Source organism: Myodes glareolus, chromosome 22 (assembly GCF_982192425.1).
Source record: "Myodes glareolus chromosome 22, mMyoGla1.1, whole genome shotgun sequence".
In the NCBI taxonomy this organism is placed as follows: Eukaryota; Metazoa; Chordata; class Mammalia; order Rodentia; family Cricetidae; genus Myodes; species Myodes glareolus.
The window spans coordinates 10,271,694-10,299,452 of NC_142047.1; the positions used below are offsets into that span (position 1 = coordinate 10,271,694).

The following is a 27,759-nucleotide window of genomic DNA, read 5'->3' on the forward strand; positions in this document are numbered from 1 at the left end:
AGGCAGCAATCACTAACAGGGTCATCATCAAAGAATAAAAAAATAAAAAAGACAATCAATGTTCATCATTAAGCATCTAAATTGCAGGAGATGGCAAGGCATAGCCCCCCACCACACGCAGTTCCTGAGATGCAGGAAGCAAGTCCCTTAAGGCAACCCAATGGCAGCTAAATGAGCATTGCTACTTGAGGGCCAAGGAGAAAACAACTACATGCCCCAGTACCACTTCTATGGTGTTTGCATACGCATTTGGCAGTGTTACAGTTGACTCTGGTTATAGCAATTCTACTACTGCATTTGTTCTTCATGTTCTTTTTCTTCTTCCACACCAGTGGCATCTGAAAACATGGTTGTGCTGTATGAGCTCTCCTGCTCTGATAGAGTGGGCAGGCTTTGAAGCTGTAAAGCAGGTTATCGGGGAAAACCTGACTGATGAAAGAATTGGGGAAATTTGGGAAAAATGCAAAAAATGTTCTTTGCCTGATTATAAAACTTGGCAAAAGAATTATACTGAAACAGAAAGGAGCTTGGCTATCATGAATAAAGTTTCTGAGAAACCTAGGGCTTTAGGACTGACCACCTATGGCCTTATAAATCAAAATTAGAATGGTGAGGAACAGCAATGGGAAAAGTAAGACAATGGAGTAAAACACACAGAACTATGCCTCTGTAAACTGTAAGTAGTTTGCCTTTGAGGTGAAAGCATCAGGAGTTTTAATTTTTACGATTAACTCAGCTAAGAATTAAGAATATAGTGGCTGGCATGGAGCTTGGGAACTGGGAAAATGTCATGATGAATGATGATGTTCTGATTTCAAAATCTTTATGCTTCTTATGAACTGCTTTGCCCAGGAAATGTGGCAAGGAAAAAGAATCATTTTCCTTATGTAAAATATACAATAAAAGACTGAAGTTTGAAGCTCAGGGTAGAAGAAGAAGCTGCCCTGCAGCAGATAGCCTGTCAGCTTGCATCAGAATTTTGTGTTCCTGTACTCACTTCGTCTTCCAGACATCCCAGATTCAAGTCCCACTTCTCTGCTGAGGCTGGTCCCTGGCACTTTATCTCTATGGTTGCTCCGGGTCATGGGTCTGGCTAAATCCCTGCTCACTGTTGTTTCAGTGAGCAAGGGTGATACCAAAGCATCCCACTGAGCAGCATGGCTTTCAGGATAATGGTGTGCCAGCGGAGCTCCCAGGAATCCCATTCCTGCAGTTTAATGGCTCTAGTCTATTCTCCAGTGATGTAGAGAAACTCAGCAACGTTCATTGACTTGCAGGGTTGACATGTTAAGAACTGTTCATTAGGATGGATTGATGTTCAATGTGCTAACCTTGTCTGCAGACTTATTCAAAGGAAAGAGAATAGATAGCATCAACGAAATACTTGTTTTCTTTATTTCTTTACTTACTTCCTTCTCTCTGTCTCAAATCTATGGAGTAGTTTCCGAAGACCACCGTTCTTGAATCCCTGAAAATGGGCAGCTGGAGCTCCCACGGTGATGACATCATAGAGAGCATCTGAAACGGAAACAGGCAAGGAGATGAACACTTTGCAAACATCTGTCTCCTGCATACAGTGTGCATTAAAGTATCCACTCTGCAGGAAGTTTGAGAAATTTTTCTGCCTTATTTTGCAGGAATAACTATGAACTCTCATCTCAAGGGGGCAACAAGAAAGAATCAATTTTTCTGAAAGCTACCTGTGTACCTCAACAAGTTATAATATTTCCAAGATTTATGGCTGCATCTTAATTATATGCTACAGTGCAGAACAGCACGTTCTCCATTCCCGCATATACTTACTAAGATAACATGTTGATTGGTCTTTTGTGTGTTTTACTTTATTGAATTTTGCATCATTTAATTTGCAATCACATTGAAATTCAACAATAATGAACAATTTCTCAACCAAAGTTTTCAAAAAGAGGAACAAAAAATATTAATTTATTCTGGCTCAAGGGCAGAAGAGTACATCCACATTAAAAACAAAAATCTATCTGCCATTCCCCGTTTATCTATTCTAAAATTTACATAATGTTGAATACAAACTTTTGCAACTTCTTACAACAACAGAGAGAATGTAAAATGTCTCAATTTATTTTCCAGCCAGATACTTTGCTTTTCATAAAAACAAATCCATACATTTAAATTGAAATTCAATCTTTTGATCCTGAACTTTATGGCTTCAAAACATGCCATCATTTTATATTCAAATAAAAGATATTCACATAAGGAAAACAGAGTGTATGTTTTCTGGTTAAACTACATTTTTGTTGAGAAATCTAATTTCATAGGAGATCTTTCTCAAATTGATTTTGATATTGACATATTGGTTGTTTCTAAGATATGGTTCACTGAGAAAAACAAATCGTTTTATTAGTCTCGGGTGAACACCATTGCTTCTTCAAAATTATTCAATCTAGATCCATCTGAATTGTTACTTTTTAAAAATAGAATGTCACCACTCTAAAAATACAGATCAGGAGAAATAAAATACAACTTTCCATGTGACCCAGCACTTCATAGAGCATGGATTTAACAACCAATTAATGGACTGTAGTAACAGTCACAACATGATAATAACTTCTTAACTTTTGATAAGTCACTAATGAATTATAATATTTCTTAGGATAGAAGAATAATTATTTTATGAGAAATTTAATTATTTCCTACCCCAGAGATTTTACCTTATGGTTAAGACAAGGAATCTCATCCTAAGGATTAGTTTTCAGAGTATCAGAAGTACCACGGAGAAAGGCAACAAATGGTCAGATTCAGCCATGTAGTAGCTGGTCAAACACAATGACCAGCATGGCAAGAGATTACCAAAGATGGAGCAGCGGCAACATATATGGGCTGTAACCAACAGCTGTCTAATTTGACTTTAGACCTGCTCAATATAGTTAATTCATGCCTCACATTGAAAACATGGCGAACTACTTGTAGTAATATGGACCATAGAGGAGAGCCTAGTACTGCCACGTTCCTAAACCAGTGTAATCTCAAATTGCATTCTTAACACATATCTTTATACCCACAGATAAGAGAAGCTCTCACTCCTCTCTTTTCCTTAAATGGGTACCATTATGGAAAGTCACAACTGGCCAAAATACAAATAGCCATTGTGTTTTAATTAGAAAATAAATCTTAAGTATCAGGTCCTGTGAATTAGGTATGCTATGCTCTACTGGAATGTCACCATCCCTGTGAGTAGACAGAACGAGAAAACACTTGTGAACCGCTGCACACCAGCATCTGTGCCACTTACTCACCTGTTCTTCTGCACTAGACAGACGACACAAATGTGAGCCATGCTGATACCTTTCACTCCAAAACAGAACTATAAAACTTGTACAGTCACTATGGAAATCAATATGGTGGTTCCCCAGAAAGTTGGGAATTGATCTGCATCAAGGCCCAGCTCTACCACTCCTGGGCATATACCCAAAGGACATCCTACCACAAGCACACTTGCTCAACTATGTTCATTGTGACTTTATTCATAAGAGTCAGAAACTGGAAATAATTTAGATGTTCCTCAGCTGAAGATTTTTTTAAAAGGTCAAAGCATAACCAATATAACATGATTAAGAAACTCTAAATCATCACTAGATATATTTTAAAGAGAGAAGAGACCTTAAAATACCCTTCCCATTTGACCTTTGCAGAAATACTTGAGATCATCCAGTTGTGGAACCAATACTTTAGACAAATCCTAAAGTGGAGTCTCTATCATTTTCCCATGTCTCTAATCACCTGTGATATTCCATTAATGTGGTCCCTTGTACGGGACACCTAACGTCTGTGTCAGGGTGTGACAGTCCCACTCTGGCCTGGCATTCCTGTGTTTATAAGGATACTGGTTCTGACTCTCAGCCAGACTCAACCTTTAGAAAGCTTGGAACATTATGAATCTATTCTATGTTCATGAGCTTTGATGGCAAAGCTTTTTTTTTCCTATTTCACAGTTTTAAAAGGTTTATTTGAATTTTTAAATTTTAGCATTGAGAGCCAAAAAAAAAAAACACAGAAGAAACCAACTAGAAAATGCCTATTGGATATTCTTCCCCAAATGAACGTGGATTTCAGTATGAGCACACTATTTTGTTTTACAGCTACAGATAAGGTCATGTAAGCTGTCCCACAACTTGAAATAACAGTGCATTGTATACAGTACGCACTCGACTTCTTTAAAACCAGTGTTTTCTATGGAATTCACAAAATTATTATTTAAATGAAGCTTAGTATTTTGCAATACTCATTTGAGAACCAACAATTACTGATAAATGTTTGAACAACTAGGTTTCTCTCTTAGGGTCCCAGGGCCTTGAATTTTACTCACAATTGCTACAGAATAGCAGATTGATCAAGTAGGTAGTTAATTTCCTAGACTGAGAATAATGAAGAAAGATGTCCAATTAAAGAGTCACATTTATTCTTAGCCATACCCCTTTAAAATAAGAATTAATGGCAATTGACTGTTTTTTCTTTAGGCAAGAGCAGATAGAAGAGTTAGAATAGAATTACTCATATAACAAAATCCAAACTGAAAAGTAGCAATTTCGTAACCAGGAACAGTGCTATTATTTTAAAGTATTCATATTTCCCCACTCTTTGTGTATTTTCATAATTTGAGCAGTTTTTAGTCATATATGACAGAACTCTTCAGATTTTGGTGTCAAAAGACTATCATTAAAAACAAGGTGGAGTGTTGCATAGAAAAGGAGAAAAAAAAGTATTTAAAGGCCCTCTCCCTTTGTCTTTCTTTAAAAATGTGCCTGCCTTTATTGACATTATATGGTATCTGAAAAACACCTTTGGTCTCATGAAAATTGCAATTCCATGCCACAGGGAAGCAGCGTTTGAGTGGGTGAGCTTCATCAAGCCACAGAGAGCAGATTTATCTGAGAATTCATAATTGAGATGTCTTGTAACTTTTAAATGGCATTTAATAATAGAAATGAGATGGTTCTGTTTTTACAGGAGATCTTATTAAAATCTCCTCAGCTATAAAAATGTGTTAATAGAAAAATCTATGCATGATGATCTCATATCAAGGAACAAGTTAAACGTAATCCCTGATTTCAAAAAGGCACACAAATCCATTTGACATCAATCGGTTGGTGAGTTTGTGTTTCTAAATAGCTCAAACAATTTGGGATCATCGCTGAGCTAATCTGAGAAAGATTATCCATACTGAGAAGATGCTGCATCTCCACTCTCAAGATAAAGCATTGAGGAAACTCCAATAGGCCCTCTTGCACTAGAATAAAACTGTAAAATTCTGCTTGTATATCTAAGATTTATAGAGTTCTGATATCCAAAATTAGTAACGCATGAATAATACAGTTACATAAAAGAATTCAATAATATACATTTCAAATAGACCTGCCAAAATGTTGTTGCTCAATTAGAGGATTAAGTGTCCAAAACTAACACTAAAGTTTTATTTCTTTAAAGAAAAACAATTGCTTTAATTTGAATTCATTACATTTTATACCACAAATATACTACTTTATTATATCTAACATGTAAAAGGCTTACAACAAACTATGATAATCGTATAAGAATATGTATTTTATAATGTTTATAACTGATGGGCTGTGAAAGTGAAATACACTGAGGTATTCTGGAGTCTGCACTTAGAATTTTCATTCTGGGGATTTTATCTCTGTTCCTGTTGTTATTTTCATCCGTGTTCAGCATCTCTGTTGTGGATATTTGTACACTGAAGTCATTAATAAAGATGAAAAATTAGTAGTCCGAAGGAACCTGCAGTTACCTGCCGGCTGCCTCATTTGTCGTTAAGAGGCATTACAATATCAGTGCTGCTCAGTCCTGTTCTGAGAGCCCGACCTTAGCCTTGCATTTGAACATTCTGCCCACTGTCAAACTGCTCTTCAAAACAGAGTCTTTGCAACCAACTCAAGCAATTGGCAAATAGCTAGGCTGTGCTCTGGCCTAACGTGCCCAGTGTTCTGACAGAGACACTGAACAGAGAGCTAGCAAGTGAGAGTGAGGAGAGAGGAAGACACGCAGAATCTCAGAGGAAAAAAATTAAGGCAGCATGTAAGGCTGAAGGATTAGGAAGTTGTATATTCATATCAATAAAAAACAAAAGACAAGATCAGCAACCACCTAGTAAGAAAGGAAGGCTTCCCCTCAGGCTCAGAGGGTTACATGGCCTGGCTGACATTTGAATTTCTACTTGTTGGTTGGTTTTCATTATGGTAGTCATTAATGGCCAATAGCCATGCCAAATCAAATTAAATAGCCCAGTTTTTGTTTGATTTTCTAAATTCCTGCCTCTTAGACCCCAGTTGTTTTCCTTTCAGTTCAGAGAATCAGATGCTAAAAATAGCGTGATCAACCAATGTAGGAAAAAGGGCCAAAGAAACCCACCCTGAACCTGAAACCAGAGCTAGTGAAAGAAACCTACCCTGGATCTGAAACCCCAGACAATGAAAGAAACACTTTAGCCCTGAACCCAGAACCTTGACTCTGAAACAGGAAAAGAAACACACTTTGGCCTTGGAACCAGACCCAGTGAAACAAATATGTCTTAGCCTTGAAAATAGGGCCAAAGGTTTAAAAAGGCCAGTGAAAGAAACCCAGTTTGGCCCTGAAATCAGAGCCCTATCTGCCCCTGACCAACTAAACCAACCAATCCCTGAGCAGGAAAACTAACCAATCCCTGAGCAGAAAATCTTCTCCCTGGGATCCCCTAAGAATCCATACATCAACCCCTCTGCCTGTTCAGTTGCTGGCTGTCCTTCACCATCCTAGCAGAGGCAGCCACTCTCCTGGACTCCTTCTTCCCAAATTAATCTCTTTCTTAAAAGAGTTTTGGATGAAGATCTTTGCAGGAGAGGAGTAGAAGAAAGAACCTTTGCTGAGATGTTCCCTTTGGGGAGTTGAGAAAAAAAGAAACAGTTATATCCTGCTGGGACACTCCCTAAGGAGTAGGGCAGAGAAAGTAACAACCCTTCTCAGAGTTGGAGGAGGTTGCTACATTTCTGCATGGGCTTCCTCTTTAAGCAGAGTGAAGCAGAAAAAGAAAGCTATAACTTCACTGCGACGTTCCCTTAGGGGTACAGACTAGACAGGGCTCAGCTGTACTGGCTCTCTCTAGGAGAGGAGCAGGATCACTACATACTGCTAGGATACCATCCCCCATCACACCCCAGTTTCCGGTATAGCCTGGCTTCCCATCAAATCAGGATACCATTCCCTCCAGAGCTGTGCTTTTGCAGCAACTCCAGATATAGCCTGACTTCTAGACCAGCCGGGCCACCTTTCCCTCCAGAGCTGAAACACATCCTACCCCACAGTAGTTTATCTTTCAGGGATTTTGGAGCATTCCATAGTATACAAAATTTTCATAAGAGATAAGGAGTTGATAATATAACCTGTTTAATAAAATTGTATATTCAATCATTACAAATATTATAATGCCTTCCTCAATCTGAACTCGCATCCGTATCCATTTGGCTCCATGTGGTATGTGTGGGTGAAGACACTATCATTTATCCATGGCTAGAGTAAAAATTCCTCTCCTTCCAATCGTATTGTGCCTGTCATTACGTACTTATACATAAAAACAATTCAAAATGCTTCTTTAGTTCACCTCTTCCCTAATCCTGGCCAGGTCCTACTTCAAGACATATTCCTTTGATGAAAGTCTTAGTTTCTCTAGTTTTAATGGTCTGGTGACATACATAGATACATTTTGACTTCATGCTATCAAAAGACAACAACATATGAACTGCTATTCCTATACTGCTCCATATGTCTTGGATACCCCATCTTACCTAATCACACACAGTATTAAGCGCAATGATGACTTAAAGAGTTAAATGAAGGCCCTAGGTCAAATGTAAAGTGTAGTGCGGCTCTAAGTCACATGAAATCTGCTGCTGCAAGACACGGCTCTTTGCTGCATCGTACACACCTTGTCACAGTAGCTATTAGGAAAATACATGGTGGCAGTTCTTAAATATAATGTCTTACACTTTAGTGTTTGGTGGTTTTAAAATTTCCATATCATTCATGTTCACATTACTGACAGCTAGCAATCAAGGAAATATTCTTCAATGTCCTGATCCTTCCACCATATCCCCAACACATAATAAACTGAAAGGTGTGGGCACACAATTATAATCCCAGAGCCAGGAGGCGCATAAGGATCATAAACCTCATGTATATGGTAAATTTGAGGCCAGCCCGTTCTGTATGTAAGCTTGTCTCAAATAAAACAAGTTAAAATGAAGCATAAAATAAAACTGAAAAACAAGTTAAAGGGACTTATGATGTGAGATGTCTCTCTATATGTTGTGAATATGTTTTAATCATTGGTTAATAAAGAAACTTATTTGTCCAATAGCCAGGAAGAATAGAGCCAGGTGGAAAGTCCAAACAGAGATACAGGAATAAAAAGGGTTGAGTCCGGGAGATGCCAGCAGCCACCAGGAAAGCGAGATGTGAGGTAACAAGCCATAAGCCTCACGGTAAAACATAGAATAATAAAAATGGGTTATTTAAGTTGTAACAGGTAGTTCATAATAAGCCTGAGACAATAGAGCAAATAGTAATTAATATTAAGCCTCAGATTGATTATTCAGAGACTGGCAGGCAGGAGAGAAACCTCCAGCTACAGAGAACATTTGAAATATTTTATTTTCAAATGACAAGGGGGAACTAGAAAGTATCTCATTGTTTAAAAGCACTTGCCACCAATCCTGATGGCCTGAATTTGATCCTTGGTAGGAGAGATGTGATTCCTGCAAGCTCTTCTCTGACCCCCGCTTAGGCGTTCTAACAGTGCCTACACATATATAAACATCAAACTCACACACAAATTCATTAAATGAGTGTAATAACAACAGAAAAAACAGTAAGGATTTTACAGAACAATAAAAAAAAATGTACTGTATCAATCACTTGAGATCCAGCCACTGTGCTCTGAGAACCCACACCTTTCTCATGGACAAGAGATCAAACAAAGTATTCTGCCACTTTCCATGGACCAAATTTCACCTACTCACTTGTTCCCACAAGAAAGAGTATTGCTGTTAACACTCACCAAAGCAGACAAGCAGGGTGTAGCTTCACTCTGGAGTTTAGGCTGCTACCGAAGATAACAACAGAAACGTTTGTTTCCTATTTTTCTTTTTACCAATTAAAGCAGTCAGAAAATTATTACCCCTCAGCCATGATGAATGCTATTTTGGGAGATGAGACTGGGTTTTCATCTCTAATTCAAGTCAGATGTCACATGTGTAAGCTTTCCATGAGAAGTGGAAACAGGGTTGGTTTGTTTCATCACTGAGGGCCAGCATCAGCTTTGGTTGTTTCGTCTTCCCGCTACCCTATCTCTTAACTACGGTCACTGCCACCATTAACCTGTTAAACAAGCACACACTGGACACAACTTGACACTTCCGGAGGAATGTCAGTTACCTTTGAGGTGAGGGCTGTGCACTTGCATCCGCTGCAAGTGTAGATTTATTGGAACAAATTCTAAAGTTTTCTCTCCTTTGCTGCTGCTGGATTTGAAAGAGGACCCTAGAAGAAGGAAGATCAGAAACGATTAACAAATGAATAAACAGACCCATAAACACATATGAAATATGTGTGTGTTCAAAGACACATTTGGCAAAAATGAATGATCTTACAAGAACTTCAGAAAGGAAAATATTAATTCCTTCACTTTCTTCACAAACATTAATTTTAAAATTCTTTCCTTTATTGTTATATTACTATAATAACACCATAATGCAGAGCTCATGCTCCCTTGCTTTAGATGATGAGATAAAAGAGAGACAAAGAGTTGAATCTTTGCTTCTCTCATCTCCACAGCAAGCCATTCCAGCTGTTGTCACACGGGACATTCAGAAAGCAGTTGCTGCTCCATACCTGTTTCCTTGGTAAGTTCTGTCAGAATGTCTTGGTACATTGTCACCATTTGATCACAGTGAGTCAGGACATTTTTCCGTAGGTTGTCCCAGTGTGGAGACAGGTCACCAAGCTCCTTTAGCTCCTGGTTTCTGTTAAGAATACAAAACAATAGAACATATATTTTTGTCTTTTATCTCAACAGTCAGAATTATTAATTAGGACTATCAAATGAATAACAAACTTTTCAATGTCCTTCTTAGGAAACTCTGACTTTATCAGCTTGAAACTAAAAAAATTAAATAAAATACAAGTATTAGAAGTTTAGACTATAAAAATCCAAAAAAGTGAATTTTTGGAAGAAATCTCACATACAGAAGATTTAGGTACAGCTCCCTTGTCATTAATTTCTCTCAAGGACAATCTCAATACGCTGTATGCATGTGTGTTATCTCGGCTTTATCCAAAGGAATACCTAATCCTGCCATTTAGGTTTAAGTTATTAACTTTTATCCAAATTCTAGCCTTTAGCCAAGTTAATTTAAATAATCAGATTGCCTTTTAAAAGTGATAGTGATAAATGGTTGGATACCCTGTGCAGCTGGATGGCTCCTCATTTCCGTGACCTTTTGCTGGCCACATTTTCATGACGCTAATTTAACCAGCGATAATGAACTGTCTTTGCTATTTTGGACATGAAACATACTAAATACCAAGCTAATAAATTCAGAAGCTGTAGAATCTTTATTATAGGAATGTTATGTGCAAGAATAATTGATGGTGTATATAAATGTGCCTTGTTTGCTGGTCTTTGTTGTTGATTTTGCTTTCTTTCAATGGGACTGTGATGAAGTCCACTCCATCTTTCATGTGGTCTTTAGTCATTGCCAACATTAATCTCATGCTCAGCTTTTCCAAAGATTATCTTTCATGACACAATATTCATTTGAGAAGTAATTAATCAGTAGAAAATGATAGTAGAAAGATTATGATAAAATGGGAGGTAGAAATAGAAGTTTTAAGAAGGAAGAATCACATTCTCTGACCTCAAATCATAGGGTGTTCAAATTGAGTACAAAAGAATGACAAAACATGCATGTGATTCCAGAAAGTTCCAGAATTCCAAGCCTAGAAGAAGCAGGACAAGTGGGTTAGGTCTGAGATAAGAGAGCTGTGTGGTACATAAAGCTAATTGGTTCTAGTCTTCGCTTTATAGTTCTATATGAATATTAGTGCTTAGGACTTTTATGTCCTATGAATAGATACGTGTTTGTGATTTATGATGCCTCTGTGTCTTCATTAGAAATACCAACTAAAGGTTTGAATGATGAAGAAAGGAGGACCCATGACAGCATTGCTGAACTTCATGTGGGATGAGCCCAAGTAGTTACGCATGTCCTTGATTATGAGATGTTTTCCCGAAACATGGTCCAAAAAGTTTAGCTTTCTATGGGGTGCGGATGAGTGGAGATAAACTGTCAGGAGTCCATAGGAGATGGGATGGAATATTGGACATATCTAACATGTCACAGTCTTGCAGAGAAATGCACAGACGGGTCTGGTCGTTCTAACAAATGACACCGAGAGGCACACAAACAGACCCATCAGCACAGGGTTGGCTCACACTGAGAAAAGCTCCCACAGAGGCTGAAAGCAGAGCAGCAAAACAGCAGAGGCAGCACTGAGCTTCTGTACAGTTAAACAGGTAATCGAAATAAGGTAATTATAATAACACATTAAAGTAGCTCAAAAAGAGTTTAAAAGGCAACAGAAATGAGGGAACCTCACAATCAGGAGGTCAGGGCTGGTTATTTTTAGCAATGTTTTGATATTGTAATTTATCGCTAAGTGAGCCAAACTTCCAAGTTCAAACACCTCTGTCTCTCAGATTCTCTATCTATTGGCTAAGAGTCATTCTATAGCACATTCATTTTTTTACACTTACATCTTTCCTGTTCTATAAGAAGTTCAAGAACAGTTGTTCACCGAGGAAGAGGATATTTCAACTGAAGCATTGCTTGACCAGACTGGCATATGGTCGTGTCTGTGGAGAATGCTTTGACTGAGGATTGACATGGGAGAGCCCGTCACACTGCAGGTAGCACCATCCCTAAGCAAGAGGGCCCAGGCTGTATAAGACAGCAAGCTGAGTGCGTTCCAGGAAGTGAAATACTAAGCAGCCTTCCTCCATGGCTTCTGTTGCAGTCCCTGGCTCAGCTCCTGCTATGACTTCCCTCAAAGCTGAATCATGAGCTGGAAGTATAAGCCAAATAAACCCTTTGCTGTCCAGATTAATTTTTTATATCAGAGTGTTTCTATCACAGCAAAAGAAAGCAAACTAGAACACAGTTTAATGCAACACTTTGTGATATATAAAGATGATGCAGTCTTAATGGTATGTGTATCATAAAAATAATTAAAAAATAGTTGTATATACAAACAAATAAAAAGTATATGCTTTGATTTCATATACATGCAAATAATATTACAATATTCCCTATATCTCCAATAGCACAATACTTCTTTGCAGAGAACCCACTCCTCTGTCAACAATCCCCTGCTGTCACTGGACTTCCCTCACTAGTGTCTTATCCTACATAATCTTCTAGCCTGTCTCCAGCTCCACCTTGTCCTCTAGCGGACAAAACGGAAACAGAGCAGGTTGAGGAAAACAGGCTGGATATTGAAATATTAATAATCACAGGTCCCTCACATGTACAAACATCTGCAAAGAAACAGATGATGGCTCAGGCTTGCAACACAGATAGTTCATGCTCTGTAGTTCAGGACATCCCACGCACAAAGTGTGGCAGTCTTCAAACTCAATGAATAATTGAGATGGATTCACAGCAATAACTTTAGGGACTATCTACTATCTCTGTGTGGTTTTGTAACATCCTATCTAAATATTTCAAAAGCACCAGCTTTCCCTGTCAGGAGACATGCAGGTTCCTTCAAGTTATTACGGTCCCCTGAACCTTCCACAGCATGGACTAATAACAATCCTGCCCCATGTGAAAACATATCCACTGAATAATACAGAGAAAGGAGATTTAAAAACAAAACAAGACTGTGCAGAGTGAAGGCAAGTAACTCAACACAGAATGAGTCTCACAAAATCTACATGCAAAACAACCAAACCTGCTTTCTATGTTTTATCTGCAATGCAGAAAACTTGCATGAGAGCTCAGTTGGTAAATGGCATTGACATCATGTTCCCTGTGCCTCAGGGTGACCGTGAATAGAGCAATGGAGGGCAACACTAAGCCAAAGCCAACCATGGGGACGGATACCAGCCCTCCACCATCACCTACCCACCTCCTCCCATGAAGCTGCTTTGTATTTGATTTCAATGTCTAATTATGTTGCAGGAGGCAGGACATGTCTGTTGCAGCAAAAAATGTAACAGGACTTAAAGATAACTGGTGCGGGACAATTGTCTATATTTTGTCAATTATGTTTTAAATAAACGCTGATTGGTCAGTATCCAGGCAGGAAGTATAGGCGGGACAACCAGACAGGAAGTAGAAGTGGGTCAATGAGAACAGGAGAATTCTGGGAAGAGGGAAGCTCCCTCTGCAGTCCTGTCCAGACACAGAAGAAGCAAGATGTGACTACTCTGACTGCGCCACTGAAAAATGTACTGAGCCATGTGGCTAACACAGATAAGAATAATAGGCTAATGTAAGTTAAAAGAGTTAATTAGAAGTCTGAGCTAATGGGCTAATCAGTTTATAGTTAATGTAGACCTCTGTGTGACTTCTTTGAAACTTAATGACTGTGGGAACCAGGCAGGACAGAAACCTCAGACAACAGATAACTAAACAAAATATTAAGACTGGTGGGAGGGGATGGGTTGTAGAAGAGGAGGATTCCAACATGGCTCACATGTACTGTGAGTGACAGACATTTAGAAATTGTCAGTTACCATTATACTATATGTCAATTCCTTATTGTAAAACAAGCAAATATACATACATATGACTATATATTTGCATATAATAGGATATGTACGTGAATAACTTGAGTATGTATATATGAAAAAAATAGTTTGTGAGTCTTTATAGGAATATATCCTATATATTTTCTCCAAGGAACACTGATACCTAAACAATACTTCCGTAAAATACACTACATTTCCCTCTGCATGAGGCCAAGGGTGGCAGGAGCAATTGTAATGGGAATGAGGGAATCCGGAGAGAAACATCTGAAGTATAAGCTGTTCAGCTCCAACCATGGGCTTTTACTCCTCATCACTGACTTCACAAATATTCTCCCAAGTCTGCAGAGTAAAACTCATTGTGTGGATGTCCAGCTTGGCAATGGGCTTCTGCAAGCACAGCAAATGTCTTTCCTGCTCAAACAAAGGCACATGCATGAACACATTTATATTAGAAGGGTATATCCACAATTATAATTTTTAAGTGGGTTCGTACATTTTAAAAAATTCCTGAAATGGTTAAAAGCAATTATTGCGACAAGTATCCGAAACTAGCAGGTAATTCAGTATAAGAATGCGGTCAGAGCAAATCGCATGACAAAAATTTATATTCCAAAGACTGCGACTGAGTAACAGGACAGCAAAACTGTATTTTAAATTGTTATTGTCGAAGTAAATAGAAATATCTTCCCAGAATGAGCTCCATAAAACTATTTTGTGGAGTAAAAATAGCCATACAATTTAAATGGAAGACTTTGGTCGTTAGAATATCATAAAGCCACACGTGGGTGGGCACGAGAAGAAAGTTTAACAGTCAAGCTGTTTCCATTCATTAAGCAAAATTAGGCCTTAAATCAAACCAAGGAGAAGTCACAAAAATTATCTGTGAGGGAAAAAATTAAATAGTAAATGACCAGGGAAGAGGAGAGCCGTAAATGATTGGTGAGCGGCTTCCATTTCATAAAGGGCTGGGTGGCAGCAGAAAGCCAGCAGAGTTTAAGTAGCTGTCGGGTTTCATGGTGCGTTCAGCCCACAATTGAAAATGTGCTTCAGCTGATATGAGGATGACAATTCCGTCCATAAATGGCAGGTTTCTTTTTTTAACATGCATTTTATAAATGACTGTGTATTTAATGCTGTAATTGATGAGCCACTATTACACCGAAAATGGTGGAACCTTCTGAGTGGTCATTCACTCTGATTTTCATTTGACATTAAAATAAGTGGTTTCTCCACACATAACAAGGTTTCAATTTATATGCAAAGACTGGGAACTAGAACACAGTTATTTCAGGATTAAGTTGTAATCACAGAATCTGTTTGTCTGTGATAAACAGTAGGATTCTCTAATTTAATTTAGGGAACTGCATTAGAAAACACGAGGAGCAATCAGCATACCTTGTTCCAGGCTAAGAGTCTATTTGACAAAAGTGAATTGGTGTTTGCATCTAAGCAATGTTACTCTAACTCTTGTTACTGTTAGAGGTCACAAAATGTGAACAGCAATTACTTAATATTTTAAGCTCCGCACTGCAGTGGACACTGCATGGAGTGATGGTTTCTCTCAACCCCTCTGTCCCATGCCAACTTGTTTTCAGGAGTCATGAAAAGCAGACTAAACACGGACACTGCCAGAGCAAGAAGGTGTGAGCGAGGGAGGGCCTGGGGCTTTGCTTGACTTCTCACTCTGCCTCTTCTTTCTTCCTGAACACATAAGCGTTTCTGAATATCATCTGTTCCATAGCTGCATATGAATATCCATAGCTGCATGGGGACTGCAGGTGTCACTCAGGGACGTTTGGAAGTGCAACCCAAGCGGTTTTGCAGATGCTAACATTGTATTTGGCTGGCGAGTACCTCAAGACCTTCCTGATAGTGTTCCTTTACTGTTCTGTTTGGCAATCAGAATCAATTGGCTTACAATATATCTAATCAGGTGATTCTTACCACAAGACCCAGAATTTACTGGTATACTAAACAAATCGAGGATTTAACTGTACCCGGGACACTTCAATGCTCAGCAGCCACACAGCTGGCATACTATACAATATCTGAGCTCTGCACAACCTTTTCTATCCTTGAGAGGTTGCCTGGGCAATAACTGCTCTGGACAAGGGGGAAGAACATTGGGAGGTGACATGACATCCTCAGTGCCCCACAGATGGTGAAGGCAGAGCTGGGATGTATGAACAGGGCCCGTGAAGCAGAGTTGGGATGTATGAACAGGGCCCGTGAAGCAGATTTGGGATGTATGAACAGGGCTCATGAGGCAGAGCTGGGATGTATAAACAGGGCTCATGAGGCAGAGCTGGGATGTATGACCAGGGCCCATGAGGCAGAGCTGGGATGTATGACCAGGGCTCATGAGGCAGAGCTGGGATGTATGACCAGGGCCCATGAGGCAGAGCTGGGATGTATGACCAGGGCTCATGAGTGCACATTCTACTCACTTTCTCTTATTTCCAAGTGAGAACTATTTTTTTTCCTAAGAAAGTATCTATGTGGGGACTCATTTCAATAACGTCCAACTCCAAAACAAGCTGCTTCAAATATTCTCCAAAGGTATTTGATACATAGTTTTGACTGTATCAACTGCTGCAAAGTCCGACATTACCGAAAAATATGTTTCTGGTACGTATTTAGCCAGCTTTTCTATGTCAGGTACTGATCTAAGCACCTGAGACATTTCTTCTTTTGTTACTTGTAACGTGTTGATGAAGCTACAATTATCATCACAGTCATCATCATTTTACAAATGAAGAAACGGAGGCCCAGAGAAGTCAAGTAAGCCATCCATGGTGCAAAGCCAAGCTGGCATTGCTCCCAGACAGTTTGACTTTAGACCAGATAAAGGCTAGCTAGAGCTGCATAAGAAAATATCATACTCTGGTTTATTGATGGGAATGCAGTTGTAGAGACTTCTGAAGTCTGCAAATCCCAGGAAACATATCAGCAGTTTGGATCCCCTGATGCCTGCCCCTTACCTTAGAGAACATTACCATAAGCCATATTATTGCCTTTACTTTCTTGGTACATACTCTTGCTTTCTTTTTTATGTCCAGATTTCCACTGTATACATAGCTATTGGCCAGGTTAGATGGGGTTATTAATAAGATAAGGGCTTCATTGTCCCCTAATTGTAATGATTGTTCTGTCTCTTTAAAAGACAAGCCATGCCCACTCCCTCCCCCATCCACTGACAGGAGACAGACAGGTCTCCCTTCCTGCTAGAAGTGTAAATCTCTCTCTCTTTTCCATCTCCTTCTTGGAGAGGCGGCCTCTCCTCTCTCTCTCTCTCTCTCTCTCTCTCTCTCTCTCTCTCTCTCTCCCTCCCTCCCTCCCTCCCTCCCTCTCTCTCTCTCTCTCTTCTTCTCTGTTCTTTTCCCGTTTTTCCTTCCCTTCCACAACTACTGAATCAATATCCAACCTCACTCTGCATGCCATGCCTCCATCTGTCTCTCATCTGCCTCTGGCGATACTGCTGGGAACCAGCCACCTTTGTAGACCTGCGCAGCATTTTTTTTTAAATAATCCATTACACTAACTACCTCCAAAGGTCCTGTCCCCAGTACAGTGAGGTTGTAGGAGTGTAGCAACACTCAAATAGTTGCTTTAACTATTCTTCTATCCTGCAATGACTTGGATATTAAATTCAGCATCAAAGCCTGTGTGTTGAAAGTCTGGTCATCGGCTGTGGAGGTGACACTGGGCGACAGCTGGGATGTTTAGGAATTAGCAGGAGAAAGTTAGATCGCTGGCGTTAGATTTTGGAAAGGAATGCTGGGACTCTGGATCTTACCTTTATCCTTTCATTTTCCTGGCTACTGTGGAGACCCACAGATGTGACCCTGTTCCACCTTGACTAAAGGTCAAAGAGTTTGAACTTATTTTTGCTCTTTCAAAGCTGTTTACAACAGGTGTGTCTACTGTAGAAGCCCGCCATGACAAGCTAAATATGAACCAACCATTATCACCTGCCAGAGTAGAACTCAGCCATCAATAAATTTAACAGAGGCCTGAGTCTCAGTAGTTTACTCTGAAGCAATACCCGCAGGAAGAACCACAAACTGAGATTACCTGAGCACCATCCAAGACCAGATCATTCAAAGGAAATGCCTAGCATTCCAACAGCTGTAGATAGGACCACCTGCCTGCACACACTCACCAGGACACCCCCAGACAAATATCAGCCAATCAGGGGTCCTGAACCTTAGAAATCCCTCACCCCCACCTTTACTACTATAAAAACCCAATTCTAACTGAGTTCAACGCTCTCCGTTTATTCCAATATGTTGGACATGCGGAGAGACTGAGTTTGCAAACTTGCATAAAACAAAGGCTCTTTGCTTTTACATACGGGACTGAGTCTCCTTGTTGGCTTTCGGGAGACTTTGCGAATACAAACAAGAGATCCTGGCCTAGGGTGTGATTAATTAGTATTTTGAGTATAGAGATGGATCCTGCTCCACCTTTTCTATTCCAGCTCCTTCAAAGGAGATTGGCAGGATGTTCCAAGGAGTAGCTGCCTGCAGGAGAGTTGTTCTATTCCTTATGTCACTTCAAGGAAGTCTTCCCCTCCCCTTTTAGAGTGAAAAACAAATGTGGGCGGGTTCAGTATTCACTGAATTTCCCTCCCAATGCTGTTGTGGGTTTCTGTCTTTTGTTTCTCTTATATCTTTGTTCCTTTTGCTAAAAAATTCTTATTCTCATGTTCCTACCCTGGAATGTGCGAATTTCACTGAGGCTGCTGCGCCCCCCCTCCCTCTCTTCTCTCACCTTGAGTTTACAATCTGGGGAAAACATAAACAGAGTAACACAAAAGTAAAAAGACTGATGTCGCCCTGAAGTCCAGCAGGCAGAAGGAAAAGGGTGCTATGCTGCTCTTCCTCGTATTTTTAAAGGGCAGGGCACACCAACTGGTTTTCCAAGAGCGAATGGCCATCCCTCAAAACATATATACAGCTAGCATTATACAGAGCAGGTTTTGTATAAGATTAAACGTGTTATGCATATACATATATGCATGCAACAACAGTTAATGCGATGGAGGCCATGAATTTGAAAGAAGACAGAGATGGGTATCTGGGAAGGTTTGGAAGGAAGAAAGGGAAGAGAGAAATGTGGTGATTACCTTATAAATTTAAAAATAAAAAGTACAGATTCAACTGCTAATTATCTTGGATCAGTCCTATCAAAGAAAATTCTGTAATAACTGTGCTGTATAATTTGGCAGCTACTAGCCTCGAGTAGATATGGCATAACTGAAATATAACCCAGGGGATTAACATGAAATTTTAATTTGATTTAATTGTAATAAATTTAAAGAAGGTTTAAACAGCCACGAGTTGCAAGTATTGGATAGCGCAGTTCCAGTGTTGGAGTAGGTAAATGGTGTAGGAGTCAGGAGAGGAGCTGGAGGCTTAAGAGGCCCTTGAAGCCCTCACCTACATTTCAGATACATTTTCAAACAGCCTATCACAGGACTCGCAAGTGAATCAGAAGACAGTGTGGGACTGTCACACTGGCCTCTACAAACAATGTTCATTTTTCTCAGAAAAAGATAATATTAACTAACTAGATATATACTATAGATAGTTTGACATGAAAATTCAGAAGTATCATCAGCAAACTTGAGGTGTCCTTCTTTTTACACTGTAGAATTCCTGAGCCCCTAATACTCGATGCCATGATGCTAGAGTCACACCTACGATAAAAGCCACAATTAGCTGTGCCTTCCTGTCTCAAAGCAATCAGAAGCTGAGAATAAGAAATGTTGGCTACCGTTTATCTGGACCACAAAGAACAGCCTCTTGGGGCTCACTCAGTAGTTCTATAGCAATGAATTGTGATTCTAAACACGCGGGCAGAAATGCTTGAGTCATCCTTTACAAAGCCCCTTAAAGTTTGAAGTTTAAGGCAACATGTTTGATCTCTAGCCTGCCTTACAATTTTCCAAATACAATCATACTGGACTCTGTTAAAATTTTGAAATTTCTCAGGAAAAAGAGATAACATTATAACTAATACAATATGTATAGAGCTAGCACTAATGTCCAGAAGCATCAAAGGAAAATTTGGAGTATTCTTTCTTTTATAGTTCAGAATACCCAGGACCCCAATAAATATGAGGTCTGATTGCTATTCCTAAATCAGTATCTCAGATCCAACCCCCCCCCCCAGTACAGTGGAGAGAAAGTGAGTCCAATCCATTTTTTTATCCATGGGAGTTTATGACACAGTATATTTATGCTGCCAGAGGTGTGTGGTATGCTATTAATCCTAAAGGCATGCACAGACACATACAATATGCTTATTTTTGTGCCTCCAAAATGATCACCTTTCCACTGTAATAAGAAAGAACAATAATAACTTCGATCATGTGGTTGCGTGTCCATTATATATTATATTAAGGCAAAGAATCTCAACATATTAAAGACATATGTGTTTATATACCAGGTATATGTCATTCATTGATCATTTTGCACATGTATGCACATTAGCCTTTTTTGCACTTGGAAGAAAGTGAAAATATAGAATCGCACAGTTGTTCATCATCACTGTGTGAATGATGTGTGAAGTCAGAGGATGACCTGTAGGGTCACGCGAGACCCAGGGATCAAACTCAGGTCACCAGGTAGAGCAGCCAGTGCCTTTTACTGATAAACCATCTCACCAGCTCTCTCTCTCTCTCTCTCTCTCTCTCTCTCTCTCTCTATATATATATATATATATATATATATATATATATATATATAAAACTTAATGTGCATGACACACTCTCTCCTAATAATTTCATATAAAGAATCTTGGCATGATAGGGCTGTAGCTGCAGCTCGATATAGAATGCCGGCCTAGCATGGGGAAGTTCAGGGTTTAATTCACAGTGCTCAGAAAAGCAAATCAAATCAAAAAGGAAAAAAAGGGATAAATCACACCAGGACAGAATCCTGGCACAACAGAACAAAGTTATCCTTTGTAGGCGGACTTCATCCCATCCTTTCCTGTGAGGATATCTTAATATCAAAACAGCAAAATCAAACCCACATTTTGTTGCCAACTTGATGACACAAAAAATGACACACAACCTCTCATTAAACAATGAACTTAAGGACCCACAGCATCTGCCCTCTTTGCCAGGAGCTGCCAGGTCAAAGGCACTCACGTGATGAACCGCACGCCACTGTGCAGCAGCATCACATAAAGAAAAGTGAGCAGCAGAAGGGGATTTATCAGGCATGAGCCCGCACCAGCATCAGGATGTGGTGCCGATAATTCATTCTTCTGGATCCTCAGAGTTGGGTTCTCAACGAGAGCAAACAAGGAAACAAAGATAAATATGTAAACTGAGGAGCCTGGAAATGAATTCATCATCTATGAAACTCATCAGTCTGGGAATGGTTTGATAAATATGTTGTCTAGGAAGAGTGGCTCACCCCTCAAACTCATCAGTCTGGGGATGATTTGATAAGTATGTTGTCTAAGAAGAGGGGCTCACTCCTCATTGCTATTCACTCTAAGTCATGTTTCTTTGAAGTCAGTAAAGATTTTTCTCTTTTTTTCCTTTTTTCCTTTTTGCTTTTTCCAAGTATGTACACTTCAAAAGACACGGGAAAGGCTTGTGCTTCAGTTGTGTGTAACAAGCCAGACTTATGACAGGATGGAGACTTAGGTAAATAAAAGATCAAGCTTACATTCGCAAAGATCATGCTTATGTTACAACAGACAGCATGGGAAAGAGACTTTCTCCCTGGTAATAAATGCCTTTGGCGGTGGCGGCGTGGGGAGGGGAGTATGTGAGTTCATCTTAAAAAGTCATAAGAATTAGATAGGCAAAGTCATTGTGCAGGAACCCTACTGGCTCTCCATTCATAGGTGATGTCATTTTTACAATGAGATTGACCTAAATAAATGTGGCTTTCATATAAGATTTTAACGTATAGTTTAGTTTTAAAAGATTTTCTATAATGCTATCATAGGAAAATAAGCATTTTTAAATGATAGATTTTAAAATGACAAAATGATTTAAAATGAGGGGAAAGATAAAAAGACTATCTCCTTTCAGAACCCCTTTACTACCTAGAAAGTCAGCACAGGTATATGAAAATATTTAGGTGAATTTGTAGACTATGTACCTCGAATATATTTCCCTACAGCAAGTATTATTTCAAAGTTTGGAGCCTACAGATCCTTGTCAATGATGTTTTTCATATGTAATAATACATTACACTAAATATACAGATTTATCATTTATAATTCTTGTAGATACATACATCATAATTCCTGAATATAATAAAAAAATTTAAAAAAAGATTTGAGTTGAGTCAATAGGTTCTATAGATGCCATTCCCCAATATTACAAGCTCTTGCCAATGCTCTCGATTATGCTCCAGAATTTAATAGTAAGACCATATTTCTGAAGATACTATATGCTTGAGTCGTGTGGTATAGCACATGGAAAAATCAGGCTAGTATCAACCAGGAAGGTTCACCTGTACTGGCTAGCTTTGATACTGGTACGAAGTTTGAAACATGCTACTGGCAAACAAAAGCCATCAGCAATGTTACTGCGGTCCCTGTGAGTAGCGAAACTATTGGCCTGGCAAGATAGGACCTCTGGCGCAAGAGTGGCGCAAATGCTATAGGAGTAGCCAGACACTTTCTTACCAGATTTAAGTTATGCTCCAAAAGACAAAATATGTGAAAATATGTGTCAGATCTGTTAAACTGAGCCAAAATGCAGGAGTGTTTAGATTCCAGGTCATAGGGGAGAACTTTGTATTATTATTGTACTAATAGACATAGCATGAAACGGTTCTCCCTAAGTTTTTATATTTATTCAAATAAGTTAGTGCCCCTCTCAATCCTCATCAGAAAATCTTCTGTTTGAAGAAGATGGCAATTAATACAGAAGCCTATTGCTTATCAATGAATACAGAATGAGTGTTTGGAATGGTCAGCTCTAATATATACCTATATTATTGGTGCGGGAGAATTGTCTGTATTCTGTCAATCATGTTTTAAATAAACGCTGATTGGCCAGGCAGGAGGTGTAGGTGGGAAAACCAGACAGGAAGTGGAAATGATGCAAGAAGAGCAGGAGAATTCTGGGGAGGAGGAAGTTGATTCCTCCCACTCCTGCCCAGATCACTGAAGCAGCAGGATGTAAGCTGCCTCACTGAAAAAGGTACTGAGCCACATGGTTAAAATAGATTAGAATAATGGGTTCATCAAGATGTGAGAGTTAGCTAATAAGTAGGCTGACCTAATGGGCAAATCAGCATTATAACTTACAGAGATCTGTGTGTGATTTTTCTCTGGGACTAAACAGCTGGGAGTAACGGGCAGGACAGAAACACAAACAAACAGCCCCTCATGTTACATACTATATCATATCTTTCCCCACAAGGCTCAGGGATCATCACAGCCAATAGGGAAGAAGGACTATATGAGCTACAGACAGTAGATGCCTACAGCAAAACTGAATTTACAGGGTCTTTATGGAATGAATGTAGAGTGTCTGTGGCTACGTGCATAAGACCCGAACATTACTGAGTCAGTCAAATTCTCAGATAGAATGGGGATCAGACTAATGAAGTCCTATGTCCATTTGAGAAACTATTGGCAATTGATGGCTTCTGGGGAGACAGTACATTTTCTTTAAGGGTGTGGGCACTGAGAGGCTAGCCAGTAGATGATCCTACACCCAGGTACACACAGACAACACTAAGAGCATGCAGTGACTTCAATAAAAAAAGTGACGTAAAAGTCATGAGGAAATACCAGAGGGAGAATGGGAAGGTGTTTGAGGAGGGCTTGGAATGAAATTTCAAGGAAGATTTAAAAAAAAATACTTTATATGCCTTCATGAAATTTTCAAACAAAAATTTAAAAAATTGTGAATAAGTAATGAAAAGCTCCCAGTTTGTGATCATTAAGAAGTATTTCAGCCTACTGAACCTCATCAACAAACTATCAATAATTATATCATCAAGTCAAAGAATTTTTGTAATGAATAATTTCTGTAAAATTATAGGGATTCAATGAACTTCAACTACTACTGTAATGAATGTATGATCTGTCTTAATAGTGCTTGCAAGCTTTGTTGAAGCAAATTTTATCATTTAAAAAGAAAAAATTAAAGTATTTCAATTTCAATTCATGTCACTAATATGATTTACCATCATGCAGATGTTCAAACTTTGGAAACTTAAATACCCACGCAAAGTCTATCTATTCTTTCTCAGAAGTCAACGGAATTTTGCATCTAAAGTCTGTGTTTTCAAACTCTGCTGCAATTTTCTACTCTAAAATACTAAGAACATTTTTTCACTGTTGGTTCGTAAGTTTTCTCTGTACTATAAAACAAAGCACACATATCTGTTTGATATAAAATTTGAAGAGTAGCTTCAAGCTCATGTTTATAAAACATTCATATCCTGAGTTTCAAGTTCTTAACTCTATATACTAGAAAGTTTCTCTACTCTCTGTTCATTAAATGAATGGTTAAAATTGTATACAGGAAAGAAGGGGGAAAAGAGACAAAAACTGATGCAAAGGAATTATTTTCTTCTGGAGAATTGCATTGATTATAGAGTTTATTTGCAGTAAAATAGGTTTTTTAAATGCCATTTTATGTTATATAAATTTGTATATCTTTATAAAGATAATAGTACATAGCTACATGGGTCCCATCTAAATACATGCATACCACACTAGGTTTAACCCAATATTTATAATCTCCAAAGAACTTATACCATATAGGTACAACTATTCTGTAGACTGAGCCTAGCAAACTTTGAAATAGTGTGATATTTAGAGAAAATACTCAACATAAAGAAAATATGTGGCGACATTAAGACAGACTATAACCATTTTATGCTGGTAGTTGAAAGACCTATATAACTTCTCCTGCACTCAACAACGCTGGAAGGACTATAAACACAAGAAAAACACATATAAACACACACACACACAGAGAGAGAGAGAGAGAGAGAGATGCTGTGTGTAACCTGTCATTCTTTCCTTCTCACCGAATTACTCCACAGTGTGCTAGTGTCCCCTCTATTCTTTAGTGACACTCCATCAATGTAGTAATTTTCTTGTGAAAAGTACCAAATCTTCTATATTATATTATTATAGAAACATTTAAACTTCTCAAAAGGACAGTATATCATTGAACACTCTATAAGGAAAAATTTGCCTCCTCATTCTATCCTAGCGTGTAATTCGGGTACAGTTCGCAAAGGACTAAATACCGAAGCTATCTCCAGAAACCCTAGGTGCAACCTGCGTTTCCGTAATATTGTTAATAGATGGCATGATCCGGCAATGTGATTTGTGGATTTGAAGGAACAGTTAAGGATGTGCACAAACAAAAGCTATAGTCAAACTGTCACAGAAACAGAATAATGGTGTTTAATCCGAGCACGAGGAGAAACACCAGTGCCATGGGTTGGTGAGATACTGTAAAACAAGAATAATCAGAAACTAGATTTGATTTGTCGTAAATTTAGTAACATATATCATTGGGTTTGGAATGGGTGCTGTGATTTATTGAGATGGGAACTGGCTGAGAATGATGTAAAAACAAATCAACACGAGTTAAGCTTTAGCCATGAGGGGCAACCACAACAACACATATATGTGGAAGTGTTTAGCTAGCAATTAGGTAGGAGGATCGAGGGCTCAGAGGACACGTGTGAGATACGAGGTTTAGAAAACTACAGCATTAAAGAGCAGATAAATCAAGAGTGGTCAGCTGCCTAGACCTATGCAGGAGAACAGCACCATCTTGCAGGGTTCAGATGAAGAAGCTGCTAGGGAGAACCAGAAGTTCTGCAGGTTAAACTGCCAGGAGAGTGTGCCCACGGGGAGAATGGGAGTTGTTCCCAAGTAAAAGGATTCTGCTGAGAGGGCAGACATATGCAGGACAAACACTGTTCCTTTGAGTCACTGGCGAGCCTTACCAATATATTTTTCATCATGAAATTCTTTAGACTTTTGAAAGATCAAGCAACAGAAATCAACAACCTTGATGGATTGTGCTGATAGCATCAGTATCATGGTGTCAATGGTAATTTTATGTCAATTTAAAAGACTGATTATACCTTTCTACATCTTGGACACAAAGTAGAATTTACTTTTCGATATCATGAAATAGTAGGAAAAGGTAAGTAATAAGGACAATAAATATGAAATCAGAAGCAATTTAAAATACTCAAGCTAAGTGAAAATAAACACATATTTTCATGAGGTTACAGAATAGGAATAGTTTTCTAAACGTAATTTAGACAAAGGATGAAATCAGACTAGAATTGAAGGCTTTAGAAAATAGTTAAGCATCATCATAAATGTCACAGGTAGCAGAATATGTATGTGGTCTCAGAAACAGGCATTGCAAGTCATAGCTTTAGCTATTTCCTCCTTTAAACAACCAGATAAGAGAAAAGGCCACATGTAATCTATACAAGATGACAGTTTACACAGTGAAGATAAAAAATCAAACAATTTAATGAGTAGGAGAGATTCACCCACAAAAATTATTTTAATAAACACTAACAATAAAATACATTAACAAAAACTATATGAATGAAACTATAGAACTATATAGTAGAAATGAAGTTGTCACGGAGGTGGGAAGTTCCGTACTCTCCCACAGCTCCACCAGTTGCAAGGGACCTGAGATGCTGGCCCAGACCTCATCAGAGAAGCCGCTTTGTGAGGTAGATGGTTCTTAATACAGAAGTTACAGCTGGTCAAAGCGTAGTAAGTCTGCTCAGCCACCACTGGGCCATCTATATCACAACACCCTTCCCAAGGCTCAGGCACCAGGTACCCGAGGAGACAGTGCAGGGAGAATGTAAGAGCCAGAGTTTGGGGAGGACTGCTGTGGGACAATGGTACCCCATAAAGATTTGTTAGTTGTACTGGTTTAATAAAATGCTGATTGGCCAGTAACCAGGCAGAAAGTACAGGCGGGGTGACCAAGAAGGAAGTATAGGAGGGGTGACCAGAATAGGATAATTCTGGGAAGAGGAAAAGTTCAGTCTGCAGTTGTAACCCAGACACAGAAGAAGCAAGATGAGAATGCCTTGCTGATAAAAGATACCAAGCCACATGGCTGACACAAACAAGAATTATGGGTTAATGTAGGATGTAAGAGTTAATAATAAGCCTGAGCTCATAGGCCAACCAGTTTATGATTAATGTAGACCTTTGTGTGTTTCTTTGAAACTGAACAGCTACAGGACCAGGTAGAACTGAAACTTCTGTCAACAATTAGCACCCAATGTGGGGTAACTATATCCACATAAACCTGAGAGCTCTTGGGAAGAAATTCTAGACACAAAAGAACAGTGTTAAGCATGGCTTCATGGTAGCAGTATTTTCTCAGGTGGGTTCTGTTTGCAGGAGGCAAGTGTCTCATTTAAGAGAGGCTTCCTGACTCAACTTTAGCTGCAAAAACCTTGCAGCTTTTTTAAGAGGCCCCACCACAAAACACTTAAATGGTGTTTATGAGTAGCCGATAGCATGCTTTTTGGTAGTGGCAGGGACCTCGAAGCTCCATAGAGTTCTGGCAATAAACATGGCTCTGGTCGGTACCTCCAATACCTCCTCCATGAGGCTAGACTCTCAGAAAGGTAAGGTACGGGGTGGATCCAGTTGTCAAAGCCACAGCTGCAATCCTAGCCATATGGTTTAGCAAATTAAAGACTCACATGGTCAGAAAAAGAGAGATATACAGTAAATACAGATTCTGATGAGGAAAACCTCTAAATGGTTTACAGTGTGTTTAAAAATATAGAGAGACTTGGGAGAGGAAAGAAAAGGGATAGAGTCCTTAAAATAAAAAATAAAGAAAGTAGGAGGGTGTGGTGATACACACCTTTAATCCCAACATTTGGGAGGCAGAAACAGGTGGACCT

At 39.1% G+C, this 27,759-nt stretch overlaps 1 protein-coding gene across 6 annotated transcripts in view; it reads right to left on the minus strand.

Annotated features, from left to right (window-relative positions):
* Positions 1-27,759, minus strand: part of Inpp4b (inositol polyphosphate-4-phosphatase type II B) — a 735,560-nt gene that overhangs the window by 140,548 nt on the left and 567,253 nt on the right. For all 6 annotated transcript variants that reach the window (XM_087900452.1, XM_087900453.1, XM_087900454.1 and 3 more), the window contains 3 exons: positions 9,916-10,046; positions 9,460-9,564; positions 1,410-1,518 (listed from right to left, as the gene is read on the minus strand). In XM_087900452.1, the coding sequence (XP_087756578.1) occupies positions 1,410-1,518; positions 9,460-9,564; positions 9,916-10,046 (345 nt within the window). The remainder of the gene's footprint in view (positions 1-1,409; positions 1,519-9,459; positions 9,565-9,915; positions 10,047-27,759) is intronic.